The sequence below is a fragment of the Portunus trituberculatus genome, chromosome 48, assembly GCF_017591435.1.
Source record: "Portunus trituberculatus isolate SZX2019 chromosome 48, ASM1759143v1, whole genome shotgun sequence".
Classification (NCBI taxonomy): Eukaryota; Metazoa; Arthropoda; class Malacostraca; order Decapoda; family Portunidae; genus Portunus; species Portunus trituberculatus.
Genome location: NC_059302.1, coordinates 16,797,253 through 16,823,615, shown reverse-complemented (window position 1 = coordinate 16,823,615; position 26,363 = coordinate 16,797,253). Strand labels below are relative to the sequence as shown.

General features: G+C 40.8%; 1 protein-coding gene across 7 annotated transcripts in view; it reads left to right on the top strand.

The window, feature by feature from the left end:
* Positions 1–26,363, top strand: part of LOC123498670 (protocadherin-like wing polarity protein stan) — a 469,084-nt gene that overhangs the window by 326,556 nt on the left and 116,165 nt on the right. For all 7 annotated transcript variants that reach the window (XM_045246001.1, XM_045246004.1, XM_045246006.1 and 4 more), the window contains exons 4-8: positions 2,302–2,451; positions 2,605–2,769; positions 3,391–3,526; positions 5,188–5,428; positions 5,724–5,928. In XM_045246001.1, coding sequence (XP_045101936.1) covers positions 2,302–2,451; positions 2,605–2,769; positions 3,391–3,526; positions 5,188–5,428; positions 5,724–5,928 — 897 coding nt within the window. The remainder of the gene's footprint in view (positions 1–2,301; positions 2,452–2,604; positions 2,770–3,390; positions 3,527–5,187; positions 5,429–5,723; positions 5,929–26,363) is intronic.

Below are 26,363 nucleotides of genomic sequence, written 5' to 3'. Positions count from 1 at the left end.
GACATGAAGCCACACAGAGAGTATGTTGCTGAATATGTCATGTATTACTGACTCTGTCACTTTAACCTTATTTGTCACTACAGCTGTTTTTATCACCTTTGGGCTGAGTTGTTTGATTTGGCACCTCTCGGCTCTCAGATTTTACCATATCATTATTGTAGAGAGCTGTGGGATGGTATCTCCTGCATCTTACCATCGCAGCGCCATTGGTGTGAGTGATTGTTGAGTGACGCCTGGAGGCTATAATTTCAGGAACCACACTCACTAAACAAGTGCACATCGACATGATACCTTTTATACATCCAACCACTGCTCCACTCTCCAGACGGAGCTGGTAGCCATCCTCCACACCCTATGGTACACCCAGCATCACCCAGATGTGACAGTGGTCATCTACACCGATTCCCGGGCGGTGCTGCAGGCCTGCAGCAGCGACACTCCAGTGACAACGTGCACCTCGTTACCTCCATACTGGGCAACCTGCAGTGACTTGCTGAGCAGGGGGAGGCAAGTTAGGTTGCACTGGACACCTAGTCATGTGGGAATATGGGGCAACGAGGCTGCTAACGGGGCTGCTAAACAAGCTGCTGCAGGCCCCACCATCACCAGGCACGTGCCGCCCAGCTAGCAGCAGTTGAAGGCATGGGCAAGGAGAGCTGCAGCCCAACACACCCAGCAGGCACACGGGGAGGTAGAAGGTAGCAAGAGGCAGGCGGCCTATTACCCCCTTGGCGCTGCCCACTAACAGCCAAGAGAGGACAGTGTGCTGCTGCAGCAAGTAAGGCTCGGCTATCCCACCCAGGAACAGCTAAACGAGGGCTTCATGAGACTGTAAGGGGCACAATCACCTTCCTCTGGTGCACTACCCCCTGTCCTGCCCCGCCACCGACTCAGACAAGGGCAGTCACCCAGACTCTCACCAGCGGCCTCTTGAACAGTCATAAGGTGAAGGCCTCCCTGCTAAACCACCACAGCTGCCCCCCCTCCCTGAGACCTGCTGCTGGAGGTGCTAAGAACAGCACCCCCTCCCCAATGACCTCACTACACCTCACAACCATCTGACTCTCAGAGGAAGGGAACAGAGTTTCTGCAATGGCGAGCTGATGCCCATAATGTACTATATACCATACTATATTTTATTGTAATATATATATTTTGTACAATAAACCAAAACAAACAAAAAAAACAATGACCTTTATAGCTTTAAATACTAATGCTTAAGTGCTTTACATGTGTTTTCATGCACATAAGAAAATATTAAGCATTTTCTTCTGATTACAGCAGAAAATTATTGACATATGTAAACCCTTACGTACAGTAACAACGGCTAAGCAAAAGAGGCTTAGGCTTAACATGACCTTCGCCTCCTTGGAGTAACTAAGGACTAGTTCTGTTGACTTCATAACATCATAACATGAACTCCCTTGGTTGGCTCGGTGAATGTCGGCTTCCCAGTATTTGATGGATTTATGGATTGCTCCATCAGTCAAGCATGTATCCATTATGCCTTCGTATTAAACGTTCAGCAGCCCATGTCATCATTGAGAGAAAAAAGGCTGTACAGAATGTTCTTTTCTTTTCCCCCTTGTGTGGAGTCAAGGCATAGTGAGGAAGCTGTGCAAAATATAGTGTGTCTCTTGTATGTATAGTTATGTGGAACTGCTTGAAGGCGAGGACACTGTAAATTTAATCACTGGTGTGGCTTTTGAACTCCCTGCATTAATCTGTTTGGAGACCAAAGAAGCTGTAGCGAGGTTAGGATGGCGGCACCTAGCAGCCTGTATCTTGATTGATGCAGTAACCTAATGAACTTAATAAAAAGAATACATTTATGGATCAGAGCTAAGAATGTATGAAGTCCTTACATAATAGGATTGACATAGGGGTATTAAACTACTGAAATTAATGTGGAAGAAATAAAAGTAGTATTCAGATGGCTTTTGTGTAAACTTATTTAGCTTATTTTTGACAGGATGAATTAAGTAGCTAATGTTCAGTATTTTTTTCTGTATCCACAATTTTGCTTCTTAATTACCTTTAACATTTAAAACGTTTTTTTGTCAATGCAAATTCTCCTAAATTGTTCTATATATATATATATATATATATATATATATATATATATATATATATATATATATATATATATATATATATATATATATATATATATATATATATATAAGAGAGAAGACAAAACTCATCCTCTATAGATTTCCACTATTTAAACCTTGCAAACATTTTGAGTAGATATTGTAACACTAGCTTTCTGTGTAAACGGTTTTGTGTGTTTCCCCGCAGGATGACACCGACGTGGAGTCCCGCATCCTGAATGTGAGCTTCTCGGCCAAACGTCCAGATGTACCCGGGGAGGAGTTCTACCAACCACAGTTCTTGAGGGAGCGCGTCTACCTCCACAGAGCTGCTCTTGCAAAACTGGCAACTGTCACTGTAAGTTTCTTGTAGTCTCTCTCTTTCTCTCTCTCTCTCTCTCTCTCTCTCTCTCTCTCTCTCTCTCTCTCTCTCTCTCTCTCTCTCATGACAAATAATCGCCATTCTATTAATTGGCATCAAACAGTGTAATACTCCTTCCTCTCGGCCTAGGTTCTGCCATTTGATGACAATCTGTGTGTGCGAGAGCCATGCCTCAACTATGAAGAGTGCCTAAGTGTCCTTAAGTTTGGCAATGCGTCAGGCTTCATCTCGTCCAGCACCATCCTCTTCAGGCCCATTTATCCAGTCAATACCTTCGCTTGCAGGTGTCCACATGTAAGTCAGAAATAAAAGAAGCTGGATTGGGTTTACATAGTATATATATATATATATATATATATATATATATATATATATATATATATATATATATATATATATATATATATATATATATATATATATATATATATATATATATTACCATCACCAATGAAATGCAAGGAGAAGCACACCAAGAACAGAATCCTTACCTAGAATCATATATATATATATATATATATATATATATATATATATATATATATATATATATATATATATATATATATATATATATATATATATACATAAATGTATGATATTAATAAGCTACCTGGGTAAGGATTCTGAACTTGGTGTGCTTTTCTTAGATTTTCATTGGTGAGTATGTGATGAATACATAGTTTTGTAATGCTTTTGTTTCCATGCTGTAGGCCTTTTATCTATTTGGTATATACCTACTACTTCTAACCTCTACTCATCCATCAGAAACCAACAATAACAACAGAAGAGAATGAAGATATAACATAAGACAACACATTTATTAGTTTTATTACTGTATACACAAGAACTTGATGAATTCTTTAGCTTCCCGATAGTATTAATAATGGTATGTGTGTATTTGTGTATCTACAGGGCTTCACTGGCATGCGGGAGCACTACGTATGTGACACAGAGGTGAACCTGTGCTATAGTAGTCCCTGCGGCAACCACGGCACCTGCATGAGGCGGGAGGGCGGCTACACTTGCGTCTGTACTCCCGGCTACACTGGTGAGTGAATAAGAAACTTCTTTGTCAGTTGTTCCCAGTCTGTCTTTTGAAAATCCTTGAAAGGTTTACGGTGATCATGGAAGTATAATGGGAGAAGTTGCCATGATATCACAGAAGTAAAGTCGACGCTGCTGCCTCTACCCGTCTTATTTTCTTTTGTTTTCTGTTTTATGTTCATGATTCGTATGCCGCCTATCATATATGTGACCAGCTGTGCCAGCAGGGGAGACATTATTTTGTCTAATTACAGGTTAAATACTTACAAGTTCGAATAAGATCAAAGGAAAATATTTCATATTGGGTGAAAGACGTTCTGAAAGTTATTTTTTCTTAGTATACTATTACCTAACCCTGATTGAACTCAAATACAATCATCATATATTTATTGACTTTATATGAAACTCTCTCTCTCTCTCTCTCTCTCTCTCTCTCTCTCTCTCTCTCTCTCTCTCTCTCTCTCTCTCTCTCTCTCTCTCTCTCTCTCTCTCTCTCTCTCTCTCTCTCTCTCTCTCTCTCTCTCTCTCTCTCTCTCTCTCTCTCTCTCTCTCTCTCTCTCTCTCTCTCTCTCTCTCTCTCTCTCTTTCATGTGACATTAGGTTTTAGAGCAATTATGTAGAATTATGTGTGTTCATGTCACTGTTCACTTAATGCATCAGGTTACTGAATTTTTGTTTTACTGTTTATGCCTTGTCATGCAATACCCAGTAAACAACAATATTTTTAACATAATATCTCCTAAAAATGTATGATGTAATTTATTTGACATTGTGGCTATTTAGCATAAACACCATTGACATAATAGGTCTACATAACATATTTAGGAAACTATAGTGTACTTTAGGACTTTAGGTAACTTAAACCATGAGTTATTTCTTATTTTTCATCTAGTAATAAGTAAAAAATAAAGTGGCAAATTTTCATTGCTCAGTGCAAGAGATTGCAATATTTTTTTATGTATCAACCTTGGAGGTATTTGATTTAAAGCTCCAAATACATGCTCAATAAACTCCTACTGGTTTCAGTTGCATGGATAGGAGCGGAGTGACAAGTCGTCTCCCTCTCGTTAACTTGATGTCAGTTGTTCCCAGTCTTCTCCTTATACTGTTTCCTTTGTCAGGGGTATTATCATGTATAAGTCTCCTATTCATTCTGTCCATTGTATCTTCTATGAATCTCATCTTTGGCAGTTTCACTGTAATTCCATCCTTTCATCTCACCCTTGTCAGTTGTTCCCAGTCTGTCTATTACATATTCCATATGGGATAGCTGTGATAGGGTTCTACAGGTCAACAGGCAAGAACATTATGAGGACAGCTTAGATACACATAAAGTTGATTGTGATTATAATAAACTGAGATGATAGGAATCTATGCTAAGGTTTAGTTAGCAACACTGACGTAAATACTAGCATGGTAAATTCATATATGGCAACTACCATGTGTAGGCTTGCTCTCTTCTAGTGTCTTCTTGTATAAGGATCGAATCATGGAAACACTATCATATATGAGTGTCATTTTCTTTCTCCCTTTTTTTTGGTCTAACAATTCTATTACATCTTTCTACAAAATGGTAACATAGGTAATCCATATACAGTGACAAACATTTGTAAATCTACTGGCTTCCTGTTTTCTTGTGACCTTATGTTCTTATTGTGTCTCCAGGAAAGAACTGTGAGGTGAGCATGCTGAGTGGACCATGTGTGGCTGAAGTCTGCAAGCATGGCAGCACCTGCAAATCTGTGAGTGATGACAGTGGAGGTTCAAGTGGCTTCACCTGCACCAACTGCACCCGCTCTCTCTACCACACCTCTACCTGCGAGTTAAGGGCACGTCGTTTCTCAAAGGGCACCTTTCTCACCTTTCCAGCTCTCAAGCAGCGCCACAGGCTGCACATCAAGATCAGGTGGGCATTTAGAAGCAGGTGATAATCTCCCATGCAGAAAAGTTAAGGAAAAGTTGTCTTTTAAGCAAGAACTAAGAAAGTTTGACTACAATACTTATAAAAGTTCATCCATTGATAGCACATTATGTATTTTAAGTATAGTAGATACATTTATTAAGCTCCCAATCCACAGTCCATAGCTTATCAATTCTAAGCTTGCCTGTGTTGCTATAGCTTTGTCATGTCTTAAGTAGATGTATTCATTAAGTTCTGAGTCCATAGTTTATCAGTTCTAATCCTCTTTGTGTTGATACAGCTTTGCCACGCGAGAACCCAATGGCCTACTATTGTACAATGGTCGCTACAACGAGAAGCATGACTTCCTGTCCCTGGAGGTGGTGGATGGCCATGTAGTGTTCTCCTTCAGTCTCGGCACCATCACCACCCGCGTGTCAGCCTCCTTGCCTGGCGGTGTGCATGACGGCAACTGGCACACTGTCACAGTTGATTACTACTACAGGGTGAGCTTGTGATGCTGGAATTTTGCAGTAACATTCATTGGCTTTACAAAAGGAAAGTCATGCCTTACAAATTTGTTTAGAGTTTATAGTAAAGTTTATGAGGCAGTAGATGATGATGATATTTATATCATCCTTTACCTAAATTTTTGTAAAGCATTTGATAAGGTACTATATCAGAGACTCTTTGGGTATGTTTACACCAAGCGAATCGAATCAATTCAATTCATGAAGAATCATCTGAATAGAATAATTTTGAATCTGCATAGTTCCAACCAAGGAATATACATAGAGGAAGTTTTGGTGTGGGTTAAAGTTTGGAGTACAGAGACGGTGCTGCCATCTGTTGGAAGCAAGTACTTTCATAGAAAACGTTGTTAGGAGTAACTTAAAATTTCTCCCATGCTTCTTCCCCCCACCCCCTATTTTTCCCTGTATTCTCTCGTGGTTATGAACTTATAAGGCAATTAAAACATGTTTATATATATATATATATATATATATATATATATATATATATATATATATATATATATATATATATATATATATATATCATACCACTTCTGCCCTTGGTATAGGACTACCCCTGAGGCCATGGAATATTTCCTGCTTCAATGCCCACGCTTCCTCTCTCAACATACTGCATTACACTCCCGGGTCTCCGCCCTGGCCATCACAACACTCGACCTGCTCACCCTCCTGGCGGCCTCAGGCATCCACCCCTCCTGGCAACCTGCTGTCCTTCGCCTTACTTGTGCCTTCTTGAGGAAGACCAGCCAGCTACCACGCCTGTGACACCCACACAGGACTACCCCAGGGCTCATAAGGATTTAAAAGAGGCCACGAAAATCTATGGATCCTTATGAGCCCTGGGGTAGTCCTGTGTTGGTATCACAGGTGTGGTAGCTGGCCAGTCTTCCTTAAGAAGGCACAAGTAAGGCGAAGGACAGCAGGTTGCCAGGAGAGGTGGATGCCTGCTGAGGCCGCCAGGAGGATGGGCAAGTTGAGTGTTGTGATGGCCAGGGCAGAGAGCCGGGAGCTTAATGCAGTATGTTGAGAGAGGAGGCATGGGCATTGAAACAGGAAATGTTCCATGGCCTCAGGGATAGTCCTACACCAAGGGCAGAAGTGGTCACAAGACAGACGTAGACGATGCAAGTGAGCACTGAGCGTGGTGTGGCCCAAGCGGAGGCGGGCAATAGTTGATGTGCCTTGCACTCCTTCCCGTGACTGACTGACTGTTTGAATCTTGTAACAGCGCTCATCCTCTCCCGCTGATGGACCCCCCATCCCTCACCCCCTTACTACCTGCAACCCACGCACCATCTGTTAGAAGTGAGGTTCCCTAATCAATTCCTCCAGCCCGCCCATTGAACCCATATATCCTCCCTAGAATCCTTGGTTCCAACCGACTGAGTCTCAACACATCTGATTCAATCATCCAGATGATTTAGTACCAAGGCAGCCTTCGGAAAGTATGGACGTATTAGCTTTTGCAGAAATAGCAGTGTTACAGTGGCTGAGGATGCGTAGGCGTAGGCATCGGCAACAAATATGTGTGCATGCAATTAATTCTAGAAGACCTGAACTTGGGAGCTTTGGATATTTGTTCCCAGATTTGGTCAATAATCAGGAGAAGTTTTATGGGTTTTTTTTAGGATAACCACAGAATGATTTAAGATGTTGGTGGAGCCTGTCACCAACGAGAAGTACTAGGCCTACAGCAGAAACCATGTCAGTTTGTAAAACTCTGAGAGACTACTCTTGTCTCACCAGGTCACTGATACATACATTCACCGCAGAAGAAATGGGCGCACCAATTGATACCATATTATCACATCTACTCCGTACTCGGTGTATGGAGGATATTAAAACAATTACAGCTATGTTAATTTTAGCATTTTGTCATATTAACTTTTACTTTGTGATGTGACATACCATAGTATTTAGTGAACGAAATCAGAGGCACAGGGGTTAGTAGCAGGAAGTTAACACCCCTCTCCCACTCTGGTGCCTGGCTGAGTGATGGTTACGTTATGTCATACATTTCAAAAGTACATAGATGATACACCCAACAGTTGCCACATGAAAATATGTAAGCATATCTATAATGCTTTCTGTTGTCATTTGTTTCCAAAATATGCAGAATACTACTGTCTAGTAATTTGTAGGCTACAGCAATTCCTTCTATGGTTCAGTACAATACATTTACTTACATGATCTTGGCGCACAGGATCACTAGGATCATATATAGCACATCATTCTCGTATTAAATTGATAAGAACGTCCACTAATATAGTGTTTACTCCTCGGGTGAATCGCCTTGACTGATGATAAAATGGGTTGAAACCAATCATTGAGTCTGAATTGCCATGAATCAGCATGATTTGAATTGACTCAATTCGCCTAGTGTAAACGGTTACATTGAAACTAATGTGGCGAATCAACACAATTCATGAATCATGTTGATGCTTTATGAATTGAATCGATTTGATTCGCTTGGTGTAAACAAACCCTTAAGAAAGGTTAGGGCGCACAGGATAGAGGGGAAAAAATATTAGGGTGGATAAAGATTTGGTTAGGCAATATGCGACAGAGAGTTGTAATAAATGGTTTTAATTCTGAGTAGGGTACCACAGAGATGAGTATTAGGATTATTATTTTTAATATATATTAATGATTTCGATAGTGAAATTAGTAGTGATGCAGTGAAGACTCAATACTCGAACGTCTTTGAAGTCAGACTTTTCAATCAAATGCAAAAGTTTGACCTGGTACTCAAAAAAATATCTGGTACTTGAACGTCCGCACATGTGGTTGTAAACAAAGCTCTGGCCTCTCCTTCCCCACTGCCACCAGTTGTCCTGTTCTGATACCAGTAATACTGGTAATATTGAAGCTAAAATACCAGTATTGCAATATACTGGATACTGGTGCACATCCCTAGTCCCGCCACGGTCATGAGAACAAAAACATTCTCCTGTGTCATGTCTGTATTTTTTCATTTAGAAACTTACAATGGCACAAAAGAGGCTAATTAGTTGTGAAAATAAGGAATCTTGTGAGAGTGCAAGTGTTAGTGACCTGCAGCCCTCCACTAGTGGATTTACAGGAATCACACCAAGAGACGAGTTACCAGACATTTTCATGGATGGTGACTCATCTTCTGACAAATAACCTCCCTCCTTCTCCCCACCTTTCTCACCTCCTCATCTATATTATCCATCACCAGCCTTCACTTACAGTAAGTACAAATCAAAATTATGAAAAGATAAACAATGAAATTTTTGTAATCTTAAGATTTTACTAAGGTTAGAACAAATAACCTGATTTAAAGGTATTGGTAGTCAAACTTTTTGATACTCGAACATCCATTTGGAATAATCAATAAAGTTTGAGTATTGAGTCTCCCCTTTATTAGCAAATTTGTGGATAACGCAAAGATAAGTGGATTGATTAGGCTATATTTGGGTGCCATTGCCTTGCAGGCAGATTTGGATAGAATGAACAAATGGACAGACAAATGGAAAATGCTGTTTAATATTAACTGTTGTCAGGTTCTCAAATGACTCACAACGTGGTTTGCTTTTACTGATCACAGCCATCACTGTAAGGTAGAGGAAAAGCAGTATCTGACAAGTTTATTGATGAAAGCCTGTCCATAAGAACTGTGGACAAAGTTCTCACTCAGTTTCTAAAATAACATTACTCATTGGTATAAAACACTTTCAGAATATTACACAAGTTATAAAATACATATACAATCAACTTGGCGCCGTGACATTTAGTATAAACTACAAAATAAGATGTTTACCTTATTCACCTCTCTCCTGCATCTTACCATTCCTGTGTCTAGAGTGTGAGTGAGGCCACATCAAGTAATATACAAGAAGGAAGTTGTGGTGTGGGTTAAAGTTTGGAGGACACTGGCGGTGCTGCCATCTGTTGGTATTGAGCAGTTTCATAGAAAACGTTTTCAGGAGTAACTTATGAAGATTTCTCACATGCTTCCCCCACCTCCAATTTTTTCCCTCCATTCTCGCGTGGTTATGAACTTATAAAGCAAATAAAACATTTATATATATATATATATATATATATATATATATATATATATATATATATATATATATATATATATATATATATATATATATATATATATATATATATATATATATATATATATATATATATATATATATATATATATATATATATATATATATATATATATATATATATATATATATATATATATATATATGTGTGTGTGTGTGTGTGTGTGTGTGTGTGTGTGTGTGTGTGTGTGTGTGTGTGTGTGTGTGTGTTGCTTTGGCCACAAAGGCAACAACTGCTGGATCCTTATGAGCACTATGGTAGTCCTGTGTGGGTATCACAGACATGGTAGCTGGCCAGTCTTCCTCAAGAAGGCACAGGTAAGATGATGGCCAGCAGGTTTCCAGGAGGGGTGGATGCTTGAGGCCGCCAGGAGGGTGGGCAAGTTGAGTGTTGTTATGCCTAGGGCAGAGAGCCATGAACATAGAGCATTGCAGTGGGAGTGGAAGCTTGGGCTCAGGGGTAGTGCTATACCAAGGGCAGAAGGGATCAAGAGACAGACGTAGGCGGTGCAAGTGAGCACTGAATGTGGTGTGGCCCAGGTGGAGGCGGGCGATGCTGCTCTGGCTTGCATTCCTTCCCGTTTGAATCTTGTAACGACACTCGTCCTCCCCCACTGTAGGACCCCCATCCTTCTCCCCCTTGCTGCCTTTGACCCATGCCCTATCTTTTTAATCAATTCCTCCAGCCCTCCCATGAAACCCGTATACCCTCTTAGTATAGAATGCTTACACCGCACTGAAGTATAAGTGACGCCTGGAAGTTATAATGTAAGGAATTGCATTCACAAACAAGCATGCATCGACATGACACCTTATAAAGCATTAAATATTAGTGCGTAACTGCTTTACATGTGTTTTCATGCACATAGAAAAAAAATATTAAATGTTTCTCTTCTGATTATAGCAGAATAATAACGTGATATATGTAAACCTAACGTACATTAACATAAAAAAATGCAAAGTACTTAACGTAAGTAGAGAAAATCCACACAACATGTAAACAATAAACAACGAGGCCTTAGTAGGTTGAGAATGTGAAAAAGATCTAGGTTTTATAGTTAACTCCAATCTTGGTCTAAGAAAACAATGCATAGAGGCTAGAAATAAGGCAACTGGGTACTAAGATTAATTTTTAGGAATGTTAAGAGCAAAGTCCCAAAATAATATTGAAGTTATATTTGACGTTGGTTAAACCTCATCTAGATTATGCTGCACAGTTCTGGTCTTCACATTACAGGAAGGATATAGTTCTATTAGAACTAGTGCAAAGAAGAATGTCTAAAAGAATACAGAGGATAAGGGCTTCCCTAGGAAGAGAGATTGAAGGTATCAAATTTGCATTCCTTGGAGAGACGTAGGTTAAGATGGTATCTGTTAGAAATATTCACATGGTATATGGGTTATAACAAGGGGGTGCTTGAGCAAAGTTCTTAGAATCAGTAGCCAGGATAGAACCAGAATAATGGGTTGAAGCTTAAAAAAATTAGGTTAAAGAAAGAAGTGGGAAGGAGAGCAGTTAATGAATGGAACAGATTCAGTAATCATATTGTTAACACTGAATCAGTAGGAAGCTTTAAAAGAAGATTAGACAAATTTGTGGTTGAGGATGATGGATGGAATTAGATAGCTTTGTTCACACAGGGACTGCCACGTATAGCTCTAGCAGACTTGCAGCTACCCTCCTATTCTTATGTTCTTAAAGACTAAAGGCAAGAAAAATGTAAGAAACTAAAAGAAAAAAAAAAAAAAAACAGATCTAAAGGCATTTTTCTACTTTTGGCTAGACATGTTTGCTCTTCTTTAGGTATATATATATATATATATATATATATATATATATATATATATATATATATATATATATATATATATATGTATATATATATATATCTGTGTGTGTGTATTCACCTAGTTGTATTCACCTAGTTGTAATTTTACAGGGCCTGGGTATCATACTCGTGTGGCCCTGTCTCCATATCTACACACATCCAACTTTCCTTTAAAACTATGCACACTCCTCACTGACACCACCTCCTCACTCAAACCATTCCACAACTCCACACGTCTTTGTGGGAAACTATATTTCTTCACATCCTTCAAGCATATTCCCTTGGCTATCTTTTTACTATGCGATCTCGTAGTTCTATTTAAGTTTTCCTCTCTCAACATCATTTGCTCATTATCCACTTCATCCAGTCCGTTCAACAGTTTATAAACCTGTATTAAATCTCCTCTTTCTCTTCTTTGTTCCAAGGTAAGCAAATTCATTTCTTTTAATCTCTCCTCATAGGTCATTTCTGCCAATTCCGGAACCATTTTTGTTGCCATTCTCTGCAATCTCTCCAACTTCCTTATATGCTTCTTTTTATAAGGGGACCAAACCACTCCAGCATATTCCAATCTTGGTCTAATTACTGTACTAATTAATTTCTTCATCATATCTTTATCCATATAATGGAAGGCTAATCCAATATTTTTATCAAATTATACGTTTCTCCAAACATCTTATCAATATGAGCCTCAAACTGCCCATGGTCTTGTATTATCACTCCCAAATCCTTTTCCTTTTCCACCTTTTTCAACACTACTTCTTCACCCATCTTATATGACCCTCTTGGCCGTCTTCCACTCTTCCCATCTCCATCACATGACTTTTGCTCAGATTAAATTCCATTTGCCACCTCTTGCTCCACTCCCAAATCTTATCCAGATCTGCCTGTAAAATTTCACAATCTTCTTCACTCTTCACACACCTACACAACTTCGCATCATCCGCAAACAAATTAATATAACTGTTTACTCCTCTGGCATGTCATTAATATATACAAGGAAAAGTATTGGTGCCAGCACTGAGCCTTGTGGGACTCCACTCTCCACCACCAACCAGTCCGACTTTGCATCCCTTATTACCGTTCTCATCTCCCTCCATCTCAAGTAGTTTTCCATCCACTTTAACACTTTTCCTTTCAGTCCTCCATAAATCTCTAATTTCCATAGCAGTCTCATGTGAGGTACCTTGTCAAAAGCTTTCTTTAAATCCAAATATACACAGTCCATCCATCCCTCTCTCTTGTATTTTGTCAACCACTCTTGAATAAAAGCTCAGTAGATTTGTTACACATGACCTCCCTTTCCTAAAGCCAAATTGATGATCCGATAATAACTTATGATCCTCCAGGAACCGTATCCAATATTTCTTTATCACCCTCTCACAAATCTTACCGACCACACTTGTTAGAGACACAGGTCTATAGTTAAGAGGCTCTTCCTTACTGCCTCCCTTATAAATGGGCACCACTTCAGCTCTTTTCCACTCTACTGGTACTTCCCTGTTTCTAATGAACACCTTATAATATCATATAATGGATCAATCAATTCTTCTCTACACTCCTTCAATAATTTTCCTGAAACTTCATCTGGTCCCATCGCTTTATCATCTTTAAGTTCCTCCAACATTTTATATAACTCCTTTTAGGTATCTTAATGTCATCCATGTGCACATTTCCTTGTACATTCTGAGGCTTTACAAACATTGTTTCTTCAGTAAATACTTGCTGAAACCTATTATTTAGCAATTCCGCTATATTCTTAGGGTCATCTACTATCCCTTGCTCTCCTTTTAATCTTTCAATGGACTCTCTCTTTTAAGTTTACCATTTATGAACCTGTAAAACAATTTTGGATGTTCCTTACTCTTGTCTACAATATCTTTTCAAATTTTCTTTCTTCCTCCTCCTTACCCTCACATACTCATTTCTCGCCACTCTATAATTCTCCTTATTTAGTATATTCCTGCTCTTTTCCATCTTTTCCAAGCCACATCTCTCTTTTCCTTAGCCTTAACACAAGTTGCATTAAACCAATCCTTTCTTCCTTCCTCTCTCGGTTTATACTTTGGTACAAATTTCATAACTCCTTCTTTATAATATTTCATAAAAATCTCATAGTTTTTTTGCACTTCTCTGATTTGTAACATCTCCTCCCAATCTAATTTTCTGAAATAATTTTTCAAACTTTCTGTGTCCATCTTTCTATAATTCAATCTATCTGCATTTCCATAACCACATGATCACTTTTTCCCAAAGGACATTTGTATTGTATATCTCCACATAGGTACACTACTTTTGTTAACACCAAATCCAGTCTAGCCGGTTCATCATCTCCTCTATATCTAGTATTTTCCTTCACCCTCTGTTCCATCATATTTTCCATCATTAGATTAAGAAATCTCTCTCCCCATGCTTCCTCTCCAACACCACTTACTAGATTTTCCCAGTCCACCTCCTTACAATTAAAATCTCCTACTAGTATCACCTTTCTTTTTCCAGATAATACACTTTCCAAACTCTGTAAAGTATCCTTGATCATATTGTCGTATTCCCTTAATGTCCAAGAATTTGTTTTAGGAGGTACATAGGTCACCATGATTATTAATTCTTTTCCATCACTTTTTATCCTTATGCTTATCACTTCTGCGTTGTTCTTCCCATACCAAACCTTATCCACATTTATTTATTTCTTCGTCATAATCATAACTCCTCCTCCACCTTTACTCTCTATCCTTTCTCCATATATTATATTTATTATCCAAATTTATCTTTGTTTTTCATGCAATTTTGTCTCAGTCAAACACACTATATCAGGCTTCTCCACCATCATATAGTCTTGCAATTCCAATCTACTTGACAGTATCCCATCTATATTAGTATACATTACGGTCCACCCACTGCTCCCTCTAGGGTTTCTCCGCATTCCTTCTTTCCACATACCACTTTCTGACTCTCTCTCCTATAACTCTCCAAAAACTTTCTCTTTCCTCCTCAGACCGCTCATCATTTTTCCTTCTCGCCTCTTCCACCAATTCCTTATATCTTCTCCTCTCTTCCTCATTTCTATTCTTTCTCACAAACAACTCTTTACAACCTTCTATCTCTCTTAACTTTGATGTTCTATATAGGATATCCTCCGCAGATTGTTGTGACTTCAGTACTACTTTAATCGGTCTGCTCACTCCCTCCATATATGGACCCAGTCTATGGATCTGTGGTGTTCAGCAAAATGCAGTCAGCAATCCGGTGATCTTTATTCCTTTTTACAGATTACTACACAGCTCGCCTTCTGCTCTCCCACTGACCCGACGCCTCACATGTTCACTTCTCCCATAACAAGCAATTAACTTAACTATACAAGTGTAAAGCCAACGACACCCAAGTATTTAACCCATCACCTACACACATCATAGTACATTACAACACAGATACATATACATTACATTACACACCCCTGATCTCCAGGATCACAACAATATCGCTCATCCGCTCACTACTCCTTCAACACGGCTTCTCGTTGCCTCATTTCAGCCACCCCCTGCAGCAGCTGGCTTTCCTCAACATAAAGCGTTCATCTTCTACTCCTTCATCTGGAGTGCCAGCTTCTTCACTGAACTGCTGCTGTCTCAAGTTCCTGACGTGTTTACTCCATCAACCTCTATCACCTCCAGTTCACCCTGGTGACACACCCTGCGATGCTGAGGTGCAGCGCCGCCCGCCTCGAACCCACACTGCATCGTCAACCATGTAGTTCTTCCTTGCAACATCAGGATGTGAACCACGCTGTACCTGATCTGCCGCACGCAGTCTGTACTGCACCGGTAAATACCACTCACGGAGCTGATGCCACATTTTTTCCGTCCAGGGCGTCACGTTGTACAGGTGGACTGCCTCAGCAACGGAGCAGCCCTTTTGCTGCTATCACCTTCACCGCGATGGTTCCTTTCCACGATACTTACCAGACGGTGCGTATGCCCTCTGAGCGCAGCGACACGCCCCAGCGCGCCAGCTGCGAATCGCCGGCCTCAAGACAGTGTCGTTGTCACAGAGCAGTTCCGGCGCCTCGCTCGCAGAAGACTTGTTCCAGGTGACTGACGACGGTGTCCGCATCTCACTGTGCCGCCACACAGCGAACCGAGATGGCCCGCAGTCGACAAGGGACAGGTAGGCGCTACCAGGTAGTGGGTAACATCTGTCGCCAGACGCCACCATGTCTCAGTCACACTTCTGACCCATGCTACCACCGCCGGCGCTGGTCGATCTTTCACACCTCACACTGCCGCACAGTAGCATCTTCAGCACGCCACTGCTCGTGAGATGTCACGTCTGCAAAGAAGATGTCGTCCACGCCATCCAGCACTATGTGAACGCCAGCGACACTGCCACGCTGCTATCCCGACTGCTAGCTGCTGATGCTGCTGCTACCGCTGCTACACTCACTGCCGATCCGTCTTTGTCACCTCGCACCCACTCTGGGACTCGTGACGTCCCGGTTTTCTGACTATGACTCACAGACATGACCAGCTCAAATTCCGTCACCAGCTGCCGGATGACATCTACCCACGGCAATCAGCATCTCCCCATGAGCCTTTTAAGACGTGCCCGCCACTCAGCGCATCGTCAATCCAGCTAGACAGTCGCAGATCTGTTCGCAGATCGATTTCCATGCCCCACGCGATGGCCAGATTGACGCCACGAACTGCTGCGTCTAGCTCAGCCATGTTAATGTAGCTCTCATCTCTTCTAATCCAGCATGCGTCCTCAATGGCAGCTCCTCTGTTTCCACAACAACACCCAGCTATAGAGCTCTCGGTCCACACCACTGCCTGGTCTCCATGCACGCACCATTGCCCACAGCACGGATCTTCTTTGGACAGCCTGCTTGACATACTCCATCTGCTCGCACAGCGTCATCCCCGTCACGTCGTCCCAGCCCCTACTAGCGTTCACCTGCCGTTTATCCATGCCACTGCCTCGCAGCCAGCCGCCCACCGCAAATGAGCGATCAGTCGCCCGCACCACGCAAACACTGCACGGCTCACTTGTTTCTCACGGCAACTGCATTGTCTCGCATCCATTGCAGTTCCCTTCACCGGACGTACGCCAGACCCAGCAAGCGTCTCCGCCACACGGACTGGCTGTTTACACTCCAGCCCGTAACTCATGTGCAGCAACCTGCTCTGCACTGACCAGGTCTTCATTCACGAGCAGGTCATCTACCACCAAAACTGCTTGTTCGATCTTAGAGTCTTGAGCCAGGATGGTCTTGACAACTGCTTTCATAACTTGTGGAGCGATGTTGAGGCCAAAACCAAGCGCTTAAGCACCGCCACCTCTCACCATCACGGTCTGGAAAGGCCACAACTGCTGATCTACACGCACCTGTAGATACGCCTTGCATAGGTCGACACACGTTCTCTCCATGCCCGCCACTTCCTTAGTTGGTCAGAGCATACGCCGCTGTCCAGTGAACAGTCACGCAGTCATTTAGCTCATGGTAATCAGTATCCACCTTACCGCCATTGTTCTGCCGCACTGCCATGAGCTAGAAGCCCCATGCCCCTGCTGCTGCTCATCGTGATACAAGCCAACCACTTGTAATCCACGACTCCAGCTCCTGGCAGAACGCCTGTCGCATAAACACGTTGTACTGCTCCATTGTGTTGCCAGACAGTCACAGCACCATTTGTCCACTTCCACGTGACGATCCACGTCCGACTCACTGTGTTGAACTGCACGCTGAAGTCACGCCCACCACCAATCGCAGCGGTCACACAACCTCGCTGTCCAGCGCCGCAGAATTGAACATCAGAGGCAGACTTCACCGTGACTCACCAATCTCGATGCCTCATGCCAAGTACAACATCCGCGCCCAAGGCTGGCTCACCACCAGTGCTTTGAGTCTGGCACACAGGCCAGCAATCTCCACAGACACCTCGCCGACTCCAGTACACCAACGTGTCTCCACTGATGGTCGTTACGCTGGTGATCCGCTTGCCACCGCATGCAACACTCACGATGGTCTCTGCTGCCTGTGTCAACAGCACTTGACAACACGTCCGTTGACTAACAGCTGCACCACTGGCAACGCGCCGCTCACTGGTTTCAAGAACGCTCGCTGATCTCCCCTCCTCTCGTTTCCGTCCACCATGCTGCAGCAAGATGCCCCCCGGCCGCAATTCCAGCAACACAGTGCGCCTCTGCTCTCACTTGTTGCTCGTGAAGCTCTCTCTTGTTGGTTGACCACGAGCCTGTGTCACTACAGCTCCAGCAGCCACACCAGCAGCTACACTCTCATCAGAGAGTACAGCACGAGCCCCCAGCACACTAACCAGGTCGATCTTCCCCTACATTCAGCCAACTGTTCTGCGAATGTCATCTGGCAGTCCAGTCACGAAGGCACAGGCGAGAACACGCCCACTCCCCAAACAAAGTTGATAACCTCCGCAGCTCTGCCAGGTAGACCCCACTCACCCGGCACCTGTAGCTACCTCTCCGTTACTGGTCCAGCAACGCCCTCAAGGCGTCACACACGGCTTCTGGAGAACAGCTCTTAATTGTGACCACGGTGAACGCGCCACCAGTCAGGCGCAGCTAAGACACTACGGGCTCTCGCACAACATCTCGGCCCTTGTCACCCATTCTACAACCTTGTACCGTCGAACTCATGAGTCTAGCGTCAAATCTTGGTGTAGATGATCTCGCCTTCACGCCTTTCTTCCATGACTGCCTAGATAGCTTGTGGTGTTCAGCAAAAGCAGTCAGCAATCCGATGATCTTTATTCCTTTTACAGATGTCGACTACACAGCTCGCCTTCTGCTCTCCCACTGACCCGACACCTCGCGTCACAGTCGTCCTCACTTCCCCTCCCATAACAAGCAATTAACTAGGTAACTAGGTACAAGTGTAAGAGCCAACGACACCCAAGTATTTAACCCATCACCTACACACATCATAGTACATTACAACACAGATATATATACATTACATTACACTTCTTCTTGTAGGTCTTTTTTTTCATCATCATTTAGATTTTTGAACAGATCTCTTACCGTTTTTAATTCTTCCTTAATTCTCTTAGGCTTATATGTTATATTTTGTTCTTTCATCCCAAATATTAACACACTCTTCTTCTTTTCTGCTATTTCCCTTATCAATGTTTCCTTATTCTTCATTACATTAACCAGTTCCTTGGACCTTTCTTTTTTGTCTTCCTTCAACTGATCTTTAATTATTTCTTGTAATCCAACCATCTCTGCTTCCCTCGACTCAGTCCATTGTGTTTTCTTCAGTTCCCACTTCGTTTCAAACCTTTCATTCTGCTCACTAATCATTTCCTTAAAGTCATCTTTCTCCTTTACTACTCTCTCCATTTTCTCCTCCAACCGTCTCTTGTATTTTTCAACCTCCACTCTCAAGTGTGCATTCTCATCCACCAATCATTTTTCATTTTCCTCCAGTCTCTTAACTCTTTCCTTCAAAGCCTTGCAGAATTCTCTATCCTGCTCCTCCTCACTCCTCTGAACTTTTAATTTCTTCACCAACTCCTCAAATCTCTTCTCCAACATTACCAATCTACCTTGCATTGTTGCCCCCTGTTGAAGATGGACTCATGCTTTGACTGGCCACTTTCGGCTTTGCTCCCTGGGCCTCATCAACATATTTTGAATTTGGTAATTTATTTCTTACCGGTCTATCCATTTTTTTTTACTCTTCCTGGGAGCATGTGGGTGTGTGGTCACTGAGGGCCAGGCCTGGTAGCTACGTGTGTGTGGTGGGATGCATTGGCGGCTGCTATGGCTGGCCTTTGTGTGGTTCCCGCTCTGTCGTTTGGAGTGTGGAGGTTCTCACACCTCCAATCACTCCCATGTACACGCCACCAGGCTACGTTCACTCTGTACACTCGTTCACTCGCTCTGGTTGCCCCTCAATACCAATAACGATTCTCACTCAAGCACATTGCTTAGCGTGTGGAGTGTTAGTTAGATGCCACTCTAAGCAGGAGGCACGTCCGCTCTCCATGGAGCGCGGAGTGTGTGTGTGTGTGTGTGTGTGTCCAAAGATATGGTAGTCGGAACGAGATCTCTGTAGGCATGTTCAAGCACCTCAAAACCCAATTGGTTAATCCTGTTCGTGCATTGTCATGCAACAACAAAACTTTCTTCGACAATAGACTTGTTTGGTAATTGCTGGCTTCAGTTTGTTCCAGCAAAGCACTGTACCTTGCACTGTTGATCGTGCACCCTTTTCCAGGTAGTCTTCCAGTATAGGTCCTTTGAGTCCCAAAAAGGGTTAGCATCACCTTTCCAGAAGTCTGAGTCTTGAATTTCTTTCGCTGGCGAGCCAGGATGTTTCCACTCCATACTCTGTCTTTTGGATTCTGACTCATAATGATGGACCCACGTTTCATCGCCTGTGACTATTCTGCTCAAAAATCTCTCGCCATCATTGTTGTAGCGATCGAGTAAACATTGGCAGACCTCAAGACGTTTGCGTTTGTGCTCTGCAGTAAGCTCCCTTGGCACCCATCTCGCACAGACTTTATGGAAGCCAAGCTCATCGTGGATGATTTGAAAGGCAGAACCATGACTAATCTGCAGAGAACAAGCTACTTCATCAATGATAACTCGCCGGTTCGCCATTACCATCTCTCGAGCTTGCTGAATCTTCTCATCAGTGGTAGGTTGACTCCCTGCTCCTCTTGTCACGCTCGTCCGCCACTTTTAAACTTCTCAATCCACTCATACACACTTCTACGTGGTAGTGCACTGTCCCGTATTGTCCTAAAAGCCTCCATGAATTTCAGCCCCTGACACTCCTTCTGACAAGAGAAATCTCACTGCTCTTTGTTCTTCCTTGGTGCATACTGCTAGTGAAGCGCCATGTTTACACAGTAAAACAGAAAGCAAAATGGCCATCAGGCTCAAACTTTGATAACATGACCACAGTAGTATCAACTATCACCATCCAGAACGCAGTGTGGCAATACTGAAGACATGTTATGGCATCATAATTTTAATATATATATATATATATATATATATATATATATATATATATATATATATATATATATATATATATATATATATATATATATATATATATATATATATATATATATATATATATATATATATATATATATATATATATATATATATATATATATATATATATATATATATATATATATATATATATATATATATATATATATATATATATATTATATATATATATATATATATATATATATATATATTTATTATATTTATATATATATATATATATATATATATATATATATATATATATATATATATATATATTATATTTTATATATATATATATATATATATATATATATATATATATATATATATATATATATATATATATATATATATATATATATATATATATATATATATATATATATATATATATATATATATTTTTATTTTTATATATATATTTTTATATATATATATTTTTTTATTTTTATATTTTTTATATGTATGTTGTATACAGTCAAGTCTCGATCAATGCAAGTTTAAATAACGCAATTTCGATTTAACACAACTTAATACTAAACAAGATGCGATTAAATAACTTGATTTATTAGCTGCAATGTAGGTTAACTCGACTTGATGACATGCACACTCACGCTGCTTCTGGGGGAACCGCCCGAGACACTCTCAGCCGGATTCTTAAATAATATGTTCCATCTTCATCAGTTGAAGGATACCATCAGGGAGAAATCAGTATTCTTAAGAGAGAACGCTGCCCTCCCACAGCTCAGCCAGTATTTACCTTCGTCCTAAAGGTGAACCAAGACCCGTCTTCGTCATTACCTTCGCATAAATTTTGGCAAAATACCTATCATTAGTTGGATTTTTTTTTTTTTTTTTTTTGTGAATGCATTATTTAATGCCTGATAAGACGTATGGGCTCATAAGACGCACTCAGTTTTGGCAGACATTGAAGTGAAAAAAGATAAATGAGTGGATTTAAGCTCTGAATTTGAAGTGAAGGATTTCACCTAACATTTGAACACTCACATGCATTTATATCATTATTACATCAACTTTAATGTTTGCTTGTAGCCCATTTACCAATCCTATTCTGAGATATGAACATGTACCTGTGATATGGCATCACCAGTGACTGAGAGTCTGAGAGTCTATAGGAATAAAAATCAGTTTTTTCTCATAATTTTTTTTACCTGTATGCAAGATAAGAATGTTAAAAGATAGGTGCAATTTTACTTGTATGGAAGTGTGTTATACCTCAAGGAGTAACGGTATCACACTTTAAAGAATGCAGTGAGTCTAGCCTATGTCAAGATCAAGATCACCAATCGGCGATCACGTGTCCTGTTTTGGTTTATGCAATGCATGGTGTATGGTCATTCAGGAAAATTTTTACTGACTGGTGTCATTCTAAGTGAATTACCGGTAACTATGACTTATTATATATTGTTACTTTGAATGAAAGTTTTTTTTGTGTGTGTGTGTGGTGTAATACCAATCGTCATTTTATTTTCATGTGGGAAGATGTCTTTAGTCTCTGTTACCATAGATTGCCACCAACCACTGCCTCAATACTGAAACTTGGCCCCATAGGATGCAGGCTAGCTGAATTCCTGAGGGTTTTTTTTTTTTTCTTTCTTTTGAGAAAAGACGTGCGTCTTATAAGCGATCAAATACGGTTATCGGTTCACATAGCCTACTTTACAGACATTGTGAATGGAACCAAACTCAGGAACAACAACATTGCTGCTGCCAGCTTCAGTCACCATATCTCCATCTCTCGAGTTTTCTGTCAGAATTCTACTTAGCTTACGATCAATTGTATGTCTTTATCACTTGATAAATACCCATTTATGTAGATAGCTTGTAGACTGGCGTCTTCCCCATTGTCTGCACAGTTGAAGGAGGTGGCGATTCTCTCTCGTGTTAAAGTCACTATACAACCATCTGTGCTTTCATTTAGAAGCACTTTTTTCTGGCTCACTAAGTCTATTAATAAGTCACACTCTGCAGCAGTAATAGGGCTGGTTCTCTTCGTAAAATTTCGATGTTTCCTGTGGTGGAACGGTGAGGCAGCATGGTTTGTACTACGTGGCTCAATCAGCTGAGGTGATGGTAAGCAAACACAGCTACCAACTGCAACGAAATTATACTCATCGCGTATTTCGTTAAATGTGCTAACAATAAATGTATGATTATGCGATAATGTTTCTGGCATATAAAATCATACAACAAATCACGTTGAATTAATATTTTATTTAATATCCCAGACAAGAAAGATGGGCAGGTGAGAATATGTTTTTATTGTTGCCATGATCTAGAGGTGTATTAAAAGTTTTTTTTTTTTTTAAGGTTTGAGTAACAAAATCTCCAAAGTAGGCAGACTTTCCTAGCGGCTAGAAACGTAAAATCCCTCCACTATTACCATTGTTTTCTATGGAAAAATTGTTTGAATAATGCGATTTTGAAGAACGCTACGTCTCCAGGAATGTAGTCCTCATGTTAATCAAGAGAGTTAACTGTATGTTTGTATGTGTGTGTGTGTGTGTGTATTTACCTAATTGTATTTACCTAATTGTAACATACGGGAAAAGAGCTATGCTCGTGTTGTCCCGTCTCCATATCTATTAATGTCCAGCTTTTTCTTAAAATCATGAATATTCCTTGCGTTGACCACTTCCACGTCTAAACTATTCCATGCTTCCACCCTTCTATGAGGGAAGCTATATTTTTTCACATCTCTCCTATAAGTGGCCATTTTAGTTTTTCCCATGCCCTCTCGACATTCTTTCATTCCACATACACAGATCTTCCCTATCCATTTTTCCATGCCAATCATCACTCTGTATATTGCTATCAGGTCTCCCCTTTCTTCTGTTTTCCAGGGTCGGAAGTTGCATTCTTTTCAGTCTGTCTTCATAAGTCAAATCTCTTAAGTCAGGCACCATTTTGTTGCAGCCCTCTGTACTTTCTCTAGTTTCCTTATGTGTTTCTTTAAGTTCGGAGCCCACTGTATTGTTGCATATTCAAGCCTCGGTCTTATCATTGCAGTAATTATTTTCTTCATCATTTCTTCATCTAAATATACGAACGCCACTCTTATGTTCCTCAATAAGTTCAATACTTCTCCAATTATTTTGTTTATATGTCTCTCTGGCGATAGGTCATTGGTAATTGTCACCCCAAGGTCTTTTTCTTCATGACTGGTTTTATGTCTTCATTTCCTATCTTGTACATACTCCTGATTCTTCTTTCACTCTTGCCAAACTCTATTTTCTTGCATTTTGTCGTGTTGAACTCCATTTGCCATGTACAGCTCCATTTCCATATTCTGTCCAAGTCTTCCTGGAGTAGTTCGCAATCTTTGTCACATCTCACTTTTCTTAACAATTTTGCATCGTCTGCAAATAGGCTCACATAACTGGACACCCCATCCACCATGTCATTTATGTAGACCGCGAACATTACTGGTGCCAACACTGATCCCTGTGGAACTCCACTCTCCACCAATCCCCATTCTGATGGTCTGTCCTTAATTATTGTTCTCATTTCTCTTCCTACCAAAAGTCTTCCATCCATTTTAGTAAACTGCCATGCACTCCTCCTACCATTTCAAGTTTCCAGATCAGTCTCCGGTGTGGTACCTTATCAAAGGCCTTTTTTAAATCCAGATATATTCCATCAGCCCAACCATCTCTTTCCTGTATTACATCTATCACCCTCGAATAGTAACATATCAGGTTTGTCGTGCATGAACGCCCTTTTCTAAAACCAAATTGACACTCACAAAGTATGTCATTTTTCTCCAAGAAGTCTGTCCATCTATTCTTCACCACCCTCTCACACATCTTAGCTACCACACTTGTAAGTGACACTGGTCTATAGTTCAATGGGTCTCTCTTGTTACCTGATTTATAGATTGGGACAATGTTAGCTCTTTTCCAGTCTTGGGGCACTACACCTTCCCTTAATGAGGCATCAATTACTTCACAAACTTTTTCTGCCAATTGCTCCCTGCATTCTCTTAAAATCCATCCTGATACCCCATCAGGTCCCACAGCTTTTCTCACTTCTAAACTCCCCATCATGTTCTTGATCTCCTCCACAGTTACTTGAAACTCCTTCATAATCCCTTTCTGTTCCATTACCAGTGGTTTGTCAAAAGCAGTCTCCTTTGTGAATACCTTCCGAAAGCATCCATTCATAGCCTCTGCCATTTCCCTGGGATCTTCACTGTATACTCCATTTACTTCTAAACTTTCAATACTTTCTCTATTTTTGATGTTGTTGTTCACATGTCTGTAAAAAGCCTTGGTTGGTCTTTACATTTATCAATTATATCCTTTTCTTGTTTCTTTCTTTCTTCTCTTCTAATCAACACATATTCATTTCTTGCTCTTTTGTAACTTTCCCACTGCTTAATCCGTCTTTTCCTTCTCCACCTCTTCCATGCATCCTCTTTTCTTGTTCTAGCCTTTTCACATCTATCGTTAAACCAGTCCTGCTTTCCAACTTCTCTATGTTGTCTTATTGGTACAAATTTTTCTCACCTTCTTTGTATATTTTTATAAATTCCTTCCACTTTTCATTTGCTCCTTAGCACTCTTGAATTTCATCCAATTTGTCTCTTGAAAGAATTTCTTTAGGTTTCCAAAATCTGTCTTGGCATAATTCCATCTTCCCACTTTATATTCTTCATTTCTTCTAGATTTCTCTTCGTCTATCACCTTGAACTCCAAAACTGCATGATCACTCTTTGCTAAAGGGCACTCCACCCTCATCTCCTCAATGACCATTGGCTCTGTACTAAAGACCAAGTCCAGTCTTGACGATGCTCCTCTCCTCCAAACCTAGTATCTTCTTTGACCCACTGAGTTAACACATTTTCCATTGCCAGTGTCAATAGTGTATTTCCCATGTTGTCTCTGATCCTTCCATTGACCAGTCCTCCCAACACACCTCTTTACAATTAAAATCTCCCATCATTATAGTTCGTTCACAGCCACCCAACATTTCTTCCAGACATGTTCCTGTATCACTTATCATTTCTTCATATTCCTGTACTGACCATGCATTTGTCTTAGGTGGTACGTACACCACTATGTAGTGCCTCTTTTTCCTTCATTAGTTTCTGCTCTGATCTTTAGCACTTCTGCCTTTCCCATACCTTCTTTCACTTGATCCACCTTTATATCTTTTTAACCAGCAACATCACTCCTCCTCCCATCTTACCTACTCTATTTCTTTTCCAAACATTATATTTCCTTCTCCAACCATCATCAGGTCTTCTCCTCTCTCAGTTTTGTTTCAGTAAGACCCACAATATCTGGGTTCTTGTCCCTCAAGTAATCGTTGAGTTCTAAAATCCCGATATCACTCCATTTATGTTGGAATACATTACATTCGCTCATATGTAAGTTTCTTTAGTCCTTTCTTGCTGTACTTTTCT